Source organism: Balaenoptera musculus, chromosome 20 (assembly GCF_009873245.2).
Source record: "Balaenoptera musculus isolate JJ_BM4_2016_0621 chromosome 20, mBalMus1.pri.v3, whole genome shotgun sequence".
NCBI classification, from domain to species: Eukaryota; Metazoa; Chordata; class Mammalia; order Artiodactyla; family Balaenopteridae; genus Balaenoptera; species Balaenoptera musculus.
The window spans coordinates 14,832,570-14,844,034 of record NC_045804.1 but is presented as its reverse complement, the minus strand read 5'-3'; the positions used below and the strand labels follow the sequence as shown (position 1 = coordinate 14,844,034).

General features: G+C 60.9%; 1 protein-coding gene across 2 annotated transcripts in view; it reads right to left on the bottom strand.

Annotated features, from left to right (window-relative positions):
* Window positions 1-984: 984 nt before the first annotated feature.
* Window positions 985-11,465, bottom strand: part of SCN4A (sodium voltage-gated channel alpha subunit 4) — a 44,051-nt gene continuing 33,570 nt past the window's right edge. The window contains exons 14-24 of one of the 2 annotated variants that reach the window (XM_036837395.1): window positions 10,370-10,870; window positions 8,538-8,670; window positions 7,697-7,851; window positions 7,043-7,216; window positions 6,824-6,946; window positions 5,279-5,557; window positions 4,936-4,989; window positions 4,600-4,737; window positions 3,962-4,066; window positions 3,050-3,320; window positions 985-2,227 (exon numbers count right to left, since the gene is read on the bottom strand). In XM_036837395.1, the coding sequence (XP_036693290.1) occupies window positions 1,002-2,227; window positions 3,050-3,320; window positions 3,962-4,066; window positions 4,600-4,737; window positions 4,936-4,989; window positions 5,279-5,557; window positions 6,824-6,946; window positions 7,043-7,216; window positions 7,697-7,851; window positions 8,538-8,670; window positions 10,370-10,870 (3,159 nt within the window). In that variant the 3' untranslated portion in view covers window positions 985-1,001. The remainder of the gene's footprint in view (window positions 2,228-3,049; window positions 3,321-3,961; window positions 4,067-4,599; window positions 4,738-4,935; window positions 4,990-5,278; window positions 5,558-6,823; window positions 6,947-7,042; window positions 7,217-7,696; window positions 7,852-8,537; window positions 8,671-10,369; window positions 10,871-11,465) is intronic. The other variant, XM_036837394.1, reaches the window with a different exon arrangement.

Here is an 11,465-nt window from a genome sequence, read left to right as displayed (position 1 = left end):
TCTCGAACATGGGCTCAGCTAGAACATTCTTAGGATCACTTTGAGGAGGGGAAAAGGACGAGGAGGGAGGAAGAGATGGGTGTGGTGGAGGATGAGGAGGAGACCTCTGGGGTTGGTGAGGCTGCCAGGAGCCCCAGTGGTGCTGATGCAGGAGGGAGGGAAGGAGGGAGGGAGGGGAATCTTCTTCCTGAGCACCAGGGTCCCCGACACCACCCGAGATCAGGGTGCTCCGGCCAAGAAAGCCCCCAGTGCAGCGATATGCTGGTGGGATCCAACCTGTGCTACCCATCCGTGCTTTCTAGAAAAAGACGATTCCCAAGTGGAATCCTCCCTTCTGCTCTTCTCCCAGGGGCCAGCCAGGGAGCCAGGGGCCTGGGCAATGGACAAATCCGGAAAGAGTGTCAGGGGTCACACCAGCCCAATAAGTCAGGATCCAGTGGCCCATCAGGTTTGTGGAGCCATTTCTGGACCAGTGATGCTTCCCTTTTCCAGAGAATTCCTAAGCTGGCAGGGTGATGCTGCACCCAGAGTCAGGGGAGGCCTGGCAGGCCCTGGGGTCAGGTGTCTGCTCTCACTGAAGTTAAGACTTCCTTGTCTTGGAGGGAGCTGGGGGGGCCTGAGCTACTTCCTGGGGAGAGGTCAGTGGCCCTTAAGACTCTGGTGGCAGGAGGGCAGCCAATCCTTCCATCACAGGCCGGCTCCTCCCCAAGTGGGGAGCAGAGCTTCTGATGTTCCCACCTCCCCCGGGGCCATGAGGAGGGCAGCAGGGCCCCCGAGGAGGCGAGAGCAACTTGAAGGTAAAATCATGGAGGCAGCAGCCTCGGGCTCAGAGTGGAGACTTCAGGTACAATTCCCGTTTTCCACGGCCTGGGTGACAACCCAGCACGGCCAAATCCTGTCCCCGACAGGGAGCTGGATCAGTCCCAGGCGCAAAGCCCTAGCTCCCTCAGTGGCAGGCACCACGGGGGAGCTTTGGGGCTGTGCCACCTCGCTGCTGCCTGCTAGACAAGAGACTCTTTGACCCCTGGGCGCACCGTCTGCCCTGGGGGTGGGGCGGGAGGGAGGGCTGTGTCTGCGGGTCTGACGGACAGGAGCCCCATGGCAGGTCTGGGGTCCCAGGTCGAGCCCCTCCCCTCCCCCTTGCTCTGCACACCACTGTTCCCGTTCTCAGGGTCATACATCTTGCTCATGGTGTCAGCAATCAGCCCCTCCTTCTCAGGGGCTGCGTCCCCGCTGCTGTCCTGACTGTGGCGGTACATGTAGGAAGCCTGCTTCACGGAGCGCTGCAGCAGGTGCCGGCGGTAGGCCCTCTGGATCTTGATGGCGCACACTTCCTCGTGCTTCCTCTTGAGGGTGGTTGTGATGGGCTCGTAGGAGACCTTGGATGGGTTGGCAGCCATGAACTTCTCCTCCATGGTCTCCTTGAGGGAGTCCATCTCCCCAGAGTCTCCCAGGACCTCTTTGGTCAGGGCAAAGAGGATGTCCAGGCAGTGGATCTTGTCCCCTGGCACCATGGGCAGGTCCATTGTGATGAGCTTGATCTTGTTGGGCTTGGCGATCCTCAGCGGCTCCTGCAGGGTGTCCACGAAGTCGGAGAGGCGGCTGTAGTCGATGAACTGCGTGGCGTCGGGGTCAAACTTCTCCCACGACTCGTAGAACATCTCGAAGTCATCCTCCCCGAGAGGCTCACTGCTCTCCTCCGTGGCCACGTTGAAGTTCTCCAGGATGATGGCGATGTACATGTTGACCACGATGAGGAAGGAGATGATGATGTAGCTGCAGAAGAAGCAGATGCCAATGGAGGGGTTGCCGCAGTCACCCCTGACGCTGGTGCCCGGGTTCTCCAGCGTGGGGTCACAGTCGGGGGGCCCGCTGTTGAGGATGGGGTTGAGGAGCCCGTCCCAGCCGGCCGACGTGGTGATCTCAAAGAGGCAGATGATGCTGTTGCCGAAGGTCTCAAAGTTAAACATGTCGTCGATGCCCGACTCCTTCTTGACGTAAGCGAAGTTGGACATGCCGAAGATGGAGTAAATGAACATGACCAAGAAGAGGAGGAGGCCGATGTTGAAGAGGGCGGGCAGTGACATCATGAGAGCAAACAGCAGCGTCCTGATGCCCTTGGCCCCTCGGATCAGCCGTAGGACACGCCCGATCCGCGCCAGGCGGATGACACGGAACAGCGTGGGTGACACGAAGTATTTCTGGATCAGGTCAGAGAGTGCGAGGCCTGCAGGGAGGAAGCAGTGAGGACTGCTGCCCTCAGGGTGGGCGGCTGGGTCGGGGAGCAGGGGGCACGCGCGGCTCAAGGGGGCCCAGCCCGCTGGGCTCTTCCCCAGGAAGGAGCAGGAGAAGCTCACCGCTCAGAGCACAGCCCGAATGGCCTGACCCATTAGGCTCTCCCAGGGGTCTTGGGGCCTGGGCTCCGTCTTTGCCCTGACACGGCTGCATGGAGGTGGGATGTGTCAAAGCGAATGGTGGTAGGCCTATCGCTAAGGCTGTTTGCAGATGCCATGGATGAGAGGGCAGGGGAGGACAGCTCTGGGTGTGTGACTTCAGGCGTGTCACCTAATTGGTTTGTGACTCAGTTTCCTCGTCTGTAAAATGGAGGTGACAACAGTACCAGCCTCAGGACGTTTGTTAGGAACAATCAGTGAGCTAATGCCTGTGAAGTGCAGAGCACAGTGTCAGGCAAATAGTATATGACTGATAAATGATAGCTAGTTACTATCACAATTACACACAGCTCTCCTGTGTGTAAGGATACTGGAACCATCTTCTTATGTTTTTCCCGAAGCACATGGGCACCTGAGTGTGCATCCACTGGACAAGTAAATGTTTCTCAGGCGTAGTCACGCGTGTGAAGGTGACAGGTTGCCTGGGAGCCCGCCGTACGTGCTTTCGCGCATTAAGTGTAGACACCAGGTGCACACGCATGTGTGTATGTGTGTGAGTGTGAGCACGGCAGGTGCATGAGCAGGTGTGTGTGTGGACACGAGGATGGGAGCACCGGGCCTTCCTGAATGACTCAGCCCAGCCTGGCCCTGCTCACCCACAATGGAGAGGATGACAACCACGAAGTCGAAGATGTTCCAGCCGATGGTGAAGTAGTACTGGCGCAGGGCCAGCATCTTGAGCATGCACTCGCCCGTGAAGATGATGATGAAGATCATGTTGACGTTGTAGAGGATGTCCACCTTGAGCTGGCTCTGGTCATCCGTCTCCACCATCATGGTGACCATGTTGAGGCAGATGAGCATCATGATCGTGATGTCGAACGCCTGCTTCGTCACCAAGTCGTACACCATGCCCTGGATCTTGTTCTGTAGCAGGGATGGGAGTGCGGGGATGCACGCGGAGGGGTGTGGGGGGCAGTGGTCAGGGCAGGACGCGGACCGGCAGAAGATGCAGGTGACACGGCAGAAGACACGACAGCATGACAGGGAGGGAGGGAGAGAGAGAGAGAGAGGAGGTGTCAGGTCTTGTGGCGGAGTCGGCCAGGGCAGGGGCGGCGAGACCCATGAGAACAGGCCAATCTGTGGGGTCCGTGGGCATCCTTCCTCACTCTGGGACCCTTCCTCCCATCAAGGTCCCCCAGCAACCCCTCATCCTTCTCCTGAAGTCATTGCTCACTGGGGGGCTGTCTGGACATCCTCTTCCTCCCCTTTCCAGGGGCCCTTGCCCCAGAGGCCACCAGCTGAAGAGCTGACTGGACACTGGGGAGCCATGCAGGGCCAGGCGAAGGGTAAACCAATGACCGGAGTTTATCAGGCAGCTGCTGCTTGTGTGTAAAGTGTCTGTACGGTTACAGAGAGGCGCCCCTCTCGGCAGGTGGACCCAGCCTCACGCCACGGACACAGCCTGGTGGGCAGAGCGCAGGCTGCATTTTGCCCCCTGCCCCCGTGGCCCCCGTAGGCAGGAGCCTCATACAGGCTGCAGGGGGAGGGGCCCGGACGGCTGGTACCTGGGGCCGGGGAATTGGCTTCTGAGGCTTCTTGGAGCCAAGCTTCTTCATGGCGTTATAGTATTTCTTCTGTTCCTCCGTCATGAAGAGGTCTTTCCCTCCAAAGTATAGTGGGATGGGGCCCGTAAGGTTGCGGTGGGGGGTGTCCCCCTTCTCACCTTCTCAGGCACCACCCTTAAAGCCACCCACACCCCAGCAGGGGGGCCGGTGGGACCTGCCTAGAGCGGCCAGAGATGGAGGTCGAGGGAGGCGGGGGAAGGGGGACTCAGGGGTCCAGAGAACGGAGGGGAGGGGACTGGGTGACCGACAGAGGCAAGGGGCCAGCGCAGCCTCACTGCCCGCTTTGGGCCACCTTCCATCAATGTCTCGTTGGGTCCTCAGAATGAGCCGGCATGGCAGGTGGCACGAACCTCATTCTGTACATAAGGAAACCAAGGTTCGAGGTGGCCACATCTCACTTGTCCAAGGTCGTCTGGTGGGATGTGAACCCAGCCTTGCTGAATCATGCCGCCAGCCAGCGAGAGCACAGCAGGCGCAGAGGCAGTGTTTGTGAATGTATGAAGGAAGGAGTGGACGAAGGGAGGGAGGAGGGAGACTGCGGAGGGGAGGGCCCGGGGAAGGTCAGGCTGGATACTTATCTTCTTCTTCTGCTGGTTGAAGTTGTCGATGATGACGCCAATGAAGAGGTTGAGGGTGAAGAAGGAGCCGAAGATGATGAAGATGACGAAATAGAGGTACATGTAGATGTTCACCTCGTACTGGGGCTGTTCCTCCTTCTGCAGGGGCCACAGGATGGGATGGGGTGGGCTGGGGGTACACGCTGCCTGCTCCCTGCTCTCCATCTCACTGTGGGCCCATCCACCCCCAGGCTGTGGGGTCTCGGGGGCTCCTGAGGAGGCAGCATGGGGTGGGGATGGATCTGAGTCCTCTCCCCTGGCTCACTCACCAGCCACATCTCAGGGACCCCCACTCACCTCCCGGGAGTCCACGGCTGCATACATGATGTTCGTCCAGCCCTTGAAGGTGGCCTGAGAGAGTGTGGTTGGATGTGAGGGGAGGGGGCCGCCCCCTGCTTCCATCATCCTTGAGTTTCCCTCCCTGCCCCCGCCTGGTCCTCCCCAGCGGCTGCCTGCCCTGAGCTCCCCTGGGGAGGCATCAAATAGAGACCGGAGAGGTATAGACACTACCTCTGGGTCCCACAGCCCTGGAAGCAGGGTGGGCGGCCCCCTAACAAGGAGCGGCAGGGCGCTCAGGTACAATGAGAATGCGGGGGCACCTCCATCCCAGCCTTGGGCAGGGGCAGCGGGTCACACTCACCACCTGCAGGAGGGAGAGGTAGCCCAGACCCACGTTGTCGTAGTTGACCTTGACGTTGAGCCAGCGGACCTGGCCCGTGTGCATCAGGCTCTCGCACTCGGACTTGTTGTTGACCTCGGAGATGTCGAACCTCTCGGAGGTGGTGGTGTTCACGCAGTAGTAGAACTTGCCGGCAAACAGGTTGACGCCCATGATGCTGAAGATGAGCCAGAAGATGAGGCAGACGAGCAGCACGTTCATGATGGAGGGGATGGCTCCCAGGAGGGCATTCACCACCACCTGGGGGCCAGGGAGGGGGTCACTTCCAGATCCTCTCCCAGGCAGGTGGGGACACCCAGTCTCCTCTGGGACAGGGTTCCCACCCACAGTAACCAGGGGGCCAGGCAGGGTTGGGCCTTGTTGCTCAGGGAAGGCTTCCTGGAGGAGGGCCCGTCTGAGCCAGGCCTGGGGGAGAAGTCTGCTGAGCTTTACTTGGGGGTGGGGGGATGGTAAGCAAGGAGTAGGGGTAGAGGGTTGCCGGCCTGGTGGCTGAAGAGGGCTCTCTGCTTGGCTGGAGCCATCAGCCCAGAGTGGAGGCTGGGCTTCTCTGGAAGCAGCCCGGCCACGGGTCACCGGGCAGGAGACAAACACTCTTTCCTTGGCCCCCATAGGAAACTCAGTCCCCGTGACCTGTTCCCCTGCTCATCTGCTCGCAGGATTAGAGACACAGACCCAGAAAAGAAGCCGAGTCTTTGAAGCAGCAGGACCCTTGGGACTGGACTCTGTGCCCTGCCAGCGGTGGCCACCCAGGCCAACCTCATTATTTCAGGCTGAACTGAATCTGAGAATTATCTGTGTTCAAGGAGAAGCCGTTCCATGACCTCCAGACAAAGTGGGTGGCGCAAGCCCAGTGATGCCCAGGGGAGCTCTACTCCTGGCTGGGGCACCAACCAGGTCACTGCCAGGCCACTTCACCCTGGTGGGGAGGGGTCCCGGCTCCAGGGGTGGGAGGGCCCAGTGCTGGCTGGCTTCTTGCATGACCAGGAGGGAGCCCCCAGGCTGAGTGCACTGCTGACCTGCAACCTGCTGCTTCATGGCAGTTCGTCCCTCCAGCGTGGGTCCTAACAGACACCCCCCCACCCCCGCCCCCTTGCCTGGGGAAGTCCCATTGGTCTTGCCCGAACCCTGTATTTACCTGTCACTTCCGCCCTCAAGGGCCTGAGGGAAGGGTGGGCAGGCTTGGAGTCCTGGGGGGCCCCAGTCTGAGGCTGGGGAGGGACACCTATAAACCCACAGACCTGCCTTCCTTCCTCTCCTCCTGCCTCGGTGCCCTCAGGCCCCTCCTGGGAGCTGCTGCAGCCTCTGCTGCCCCCAGTGGCGGAGGAGATGAGCGAAGGAGGGGGCTGAGGGCGGGAATGGGCACTTGGGCTGGTGTGGGAGGATGCCTGGGGACCTCCAAACCTGGACCCCTGGTGGTGGCCGGAGTACAGACACCCCCAGCCCCTTTCCAAGCTGTGGCTGCTCCCCGAGTCCTTAGCCCTACTCAGGGTCCCCCTCGGCACCCACCCTCATGCCCTGGAATCTAGACAGTGCCCTCAGGGGACGCAGAGCCCTGAGCGTCCGCAGGGATTTGATGGGTCCCAGCTCCGAGTAGCCCAGCCAGTTGGCCACCAGGCTGATGATGGAGACCTGTAATGGGAGGGGAGGGTGGTCAGGGAGTGCAGGGCCTCAGCCTCAAGGACCGCCTGGGATCTGGCGGCGGGGCCGGGGGTGGGGCAGACTCACATCCACGATGAGGAAGTCGAGCCAGCACCAGGCGCTGGTAAAGTACACCTTGAAGCCATAGGCCACCCACTTGAGCAGCATCTCCATGATGAAGATGTAGGTGAAGACCCTGTCGGCGTATTCCAGGATGGTCCGGATGACTCGCCGCTGCTCGATGTGGATGTCCTCGAAGGCCTGGGGGCACCAGCAGGGCGGGGTGGTCAGGGCCCGGAGGAGGCCGGGGCGGCAGCCACGCCCCTACCTGCCTGAAGCTGCTGGTTCCCAGGGGTCTGGCACCTGGGGCCAGGCGGGGGCAGACTCCCCGTGCCCAGCATGCGGGTGAGCCAGTGAGTTCCCGGTGGGGAGAAGCTCCTCAGCTCCCCTTTCCCAGGCCTCATAATAGTAACCCTCACTGGTCTGTCGGGGGGTTCACCTTGACACATCCTGCCCTCCCAACCCCCAGTTCCCAAGGCCTTCCCCACCTGATCCCCGGTTGGGACCTGTCAGCTAAGGATGCATACGGATTCAGAGCCCATCTGTCTCTTTAAGAAAATTAACACAGTCTACAACACATCCTGGAAGCACTGGTAAGTTCTTTAGGATTCTCTGGGCTCAGGGCTGCCCAGGCCTGGCCCCTGCCTCTGCCCAGTGCCCGGTCCCCAGGGCAGCGCCTACCAAGGCTCCACTGCTGAGTAGGATCATGAAGACAATGAAGGTCTCAAACCAGTTGTGCTCAACGATCTTGAAGCAGGCCCTGCGGAGGGTCCACCACGTCTTCCCTCGGCCCCGGGAGACGTCCACGTAGAGGCAGGGAAAGCGCTGCACACAGGCTGGGGAGGGAGGGCGGCGGGGGCACCGGTCACGGGTCTGGGGGCCACCTTAGGAGGCACAGTCCCGCCACCTTCCCGGGATCCGCCCTCCCCCCCCACACAACCGCATGCAGAGACCTTCCAGAGCACAGGGGTGCAGGCAGCCGGCACAGGTTCTAGAGCCGTTGGCTGTCCCCATCCTCCCCCACCTCGCCCAGGCAGCCTTCACTCTGCCACAGCCCAGGCCCTCCGGGCAAAAATGTTCCTGAAGGGCAAGGCAGGCCTCTCTCTGGCAGACGAAGCCGAGGAGGAGGACAGTCTTAGAGCGGCCGCTGCTGAGCGCCTGCCTCGTGCAGTGCCGGCCACACTCAGGGCTCTGCGGAGATTCTGCACGGCAGCCCTCGGGCTGATGCTTCTGTCACCCGCCGCCCACGCTGCAGGGATCAGAGGCTCAGGGGCTGGGGGCATCCGCAGCTCTGACACCCCTTCCCGGCATTCTATTCTCCGGGTGCCGCAGGGCAGGGCAGGAGAGCATCAGAGGAAGAAGGCCCTGCCTGCTTTTGGTGATGCGTTTGTCCCCGAGATGTCCCCGAGGGGGCAACGGGCTGGGGCTGGGGCTGTTGCCGGCCTCGGGCCCCTTACGGGGTCTGCCGGGCTCGGGGAGGCACCCAGGCGAGGTGGGGTCACACACGCGGGCTGGGCCTCACCCTCGGTGAAGCACTCCTCAGGCTGCTCCCCCTCAGGGCTCTCCTCGGCCTGGTCGTCGGGGTCCTCCTCGGGGGGCTTGTAGTCGGCAGTGCTGCAGACGGAGGAGTTCCCGTCGAGGGGCTGCAGCGGCTTCTGCAGAGGCCACAGGGTCACGTGACCCCGGGCCCTCCCACAAGGTGGGGCGGGGGAGGTCAAGATGGGAGACCAGAAGGGAGAAGGGAAAGAGAGGGTGGAGCAGACTCATTCATTCATTCATTCAGCCCTGGATTATGCAGCCAGCACTGGGGCCTATGCAGAAGAGCCACAGGCCTTGGTCCTGCCCTTGGAGTGGGACAGGGATGAGGCCTGGGGAAGGAAGGGGGTCAGGATGGAGCAAAGTCCGAGCCTTCCTATCCTCAGGGTCCGTTTGGCTGAGGAATCCAGAAAGGATGGAAACTTTTCTGCAGCCAAAGCTCCAGCCTGGGGCCAAGGGAACCTAACGGGAGTGGGTCGGGTGGGGCGGCTGGTGCTCCAGCCTGGCCAGGCCTCTCCCACCTCCTCCCGGTGCTGCATCTAGGCCGGCCTCCTGCCCCCAGCCTGCACTCCTCATGGGGCCCCCTTCACGGCTGGGGGTGAGGCCCCTGAAGAGGAAGATGGAGAGGGTAGCCTGGAGGGGCAGGGGGCGGCTGTCAGAACAGTGGCCAGAAAACCAGGGAGGGCCTTGTGCCCAGTCGACAGAAAGGGAAACCGAGGCGCCGGGCGTTACGTTGGGCAAGGCAACCATTGAGCCACTTGCCCTGCCCATGCACCCCAACTCCCACAGCCCCCCGGGAGCCGTACTTGTTTCCCCGTGAGAGTCCCCAGAGCCTTGGCCCCGGCTGCTGTCCAGCCCTCCTCCACCCGCACTCCTCATACCGAAGTTAGTGCCACATTTCCCTGGGTATTTATAGCTTGGCAGGCGCTCGGCTCCCTGGTAAGTCAGTGTGCCACGTATTTGGGGGGAACAAGGAGTCAAGAGCTTTCAGGGCAAAGTTTATTCAGGTTCTGGTGCCAGCAGGGCCCTCGCTGATAGGGTGGGGACGGACAGGGGGCCCCGCCCTAGCTTATGTGCTAGTCCTTCCCCTGCCGGAGCTGGAGGGTAGGCAAGGGGGCTCAGCCTGAGCTTCTGGGGGTGACCACCAGGGCCTCCCCCACCCTCGCAGGGGAGGGGAACCTCAACCCAGCAGCAGGCCCCCTGCATGGAGGAGAGGGCGGGTAGCGGCTCCAGCTCCCAGCTCTCTGTTCCCCTTGAACCCAGCCCTACTGGGCCCCTGACCCCTCTCCTCAGAGTCCCCAGCCCAGACCTGGCACTTTGGCCCACACTCGGAGGTTGGGACCAGCCCTCCAGGTGGGGTCTAAACAGAAACAGATAATAATGGCAAGGACTTGGCAGGAGCTTCAAACCCAGAGGGGGGTTAAGAGAGGCTTCTTGGATTCCAGCCCTGGAGCTAGGGTGCCTCAGGTGAGAACATGCTGTCTCAGAGCGCCACCTGCTGGGGAGAGGGCACCCAGGTGGAGTTGTGGGGCAGGGGTGAAGGGAGAGGCCTAGAGTATTAGGACAGGCAGGGCATGCCAAAATAATTGTATTAATAGTAATAACAGTCACCGTTCACAGAGAGTTGACTGTGCTTTGCACACAGCATCTCATCTAATGCTCACAGTAATACCACAGGGTGGGTACCATTACCCCATTTTATAGATGGAGAAACTGAGGCTTGGAGAGGATTTGTGCCATGTTCAAGGTCACACAAAAATGTAGAGTCATGTCTGTCTGACTCCCGACCCCTTGATCCAGGCTCTGCGACAGGCTCACCTTGCCATCCTCAGGCTCCGAGAAGGTGTCTGTTTCCTCCTCTGTGGGCATCTCCAGGTCAGACTCCTCGGAGGCGATGGGCACGTGGATGGTCAGGTAGGGGTTGTTGATGAAGTTGAGGTGGTCCAGCTCAATGCTGCGGGGAGGGCCGTCAGCCAGGCCCATGTGGTTCAGGATATGATTGTCCTTCTTGAGGTCCTTGTTTTCATCCTCCTCGGGCGGTAGCTCCTTCTTCTCGTCTTCGGAGACACTTTCCCCAGCCTCGCCGGCCTCGCCGGCCTCGCCAGCCTCCCCAATCTCCCCGAGGCTGAGCATGATAACCTTGGGGCTCAGGATCTTGCCATGCAGCAGCCCCACGAGGAAGGCTTTGGCGAAGCCGACGCCCCACTTGATGCGTGCGACGGCGATCTGCAGGTTGTTCATCTCGCCATCCTCGTCCGAGGCCGCCAGGCTGTCGGCACTGAAGGAGCTGAGCAGCAGGGCCAAGAAGAGGTTCAGGACCTGGGAAGCAGGGGGTGGGGGGAGCCTGAGCTCAGCCTCTAGGCCCCTGAGGGTGTCACCTTCAGCCAGCACGAGGAGTCTCAGGTCTCCAGATCAGACCCATCTCATGGTGGGCTGTTAAGAGGACGTCACCTAACGGAACCCTCACAACTGCTTGTGAAGGTGAGGAGTGCTACTGTCACGCCCACTTTACAGATAGGGAAACTGAGTCTTTCGCACATGATAGGACTCTGCTGACCAAGGCAGAGGCAGGGTTCGGGGAGGCCCACTGGGTGACAGGGACTCTTTCTATGACTCTGTCCTCCACCTCCACTGCCAGGGGATGTGGAACAAAAAACAGGACTCATGTCTCCAAGCTTCCAGGACTTATTGGGAGCCTGAATCTTTTGACCCTTCTTCTCTTGTCTGGTAAATGGGACTTTTAATAGACCCTGTGCTCCCGATACCCAGATGCATGTCCCCTGTTGCTGTAGAAGGGGCATCTCACCTACCACTGTTCACTCCCTTTTCTTCCTTTGGGGTTCCCTGCTCCACCGGGTTCTCTTCTCTTAGCCCCACTGAAAGGGACTTAAGAGGCTACTGGTCTACCCCCATC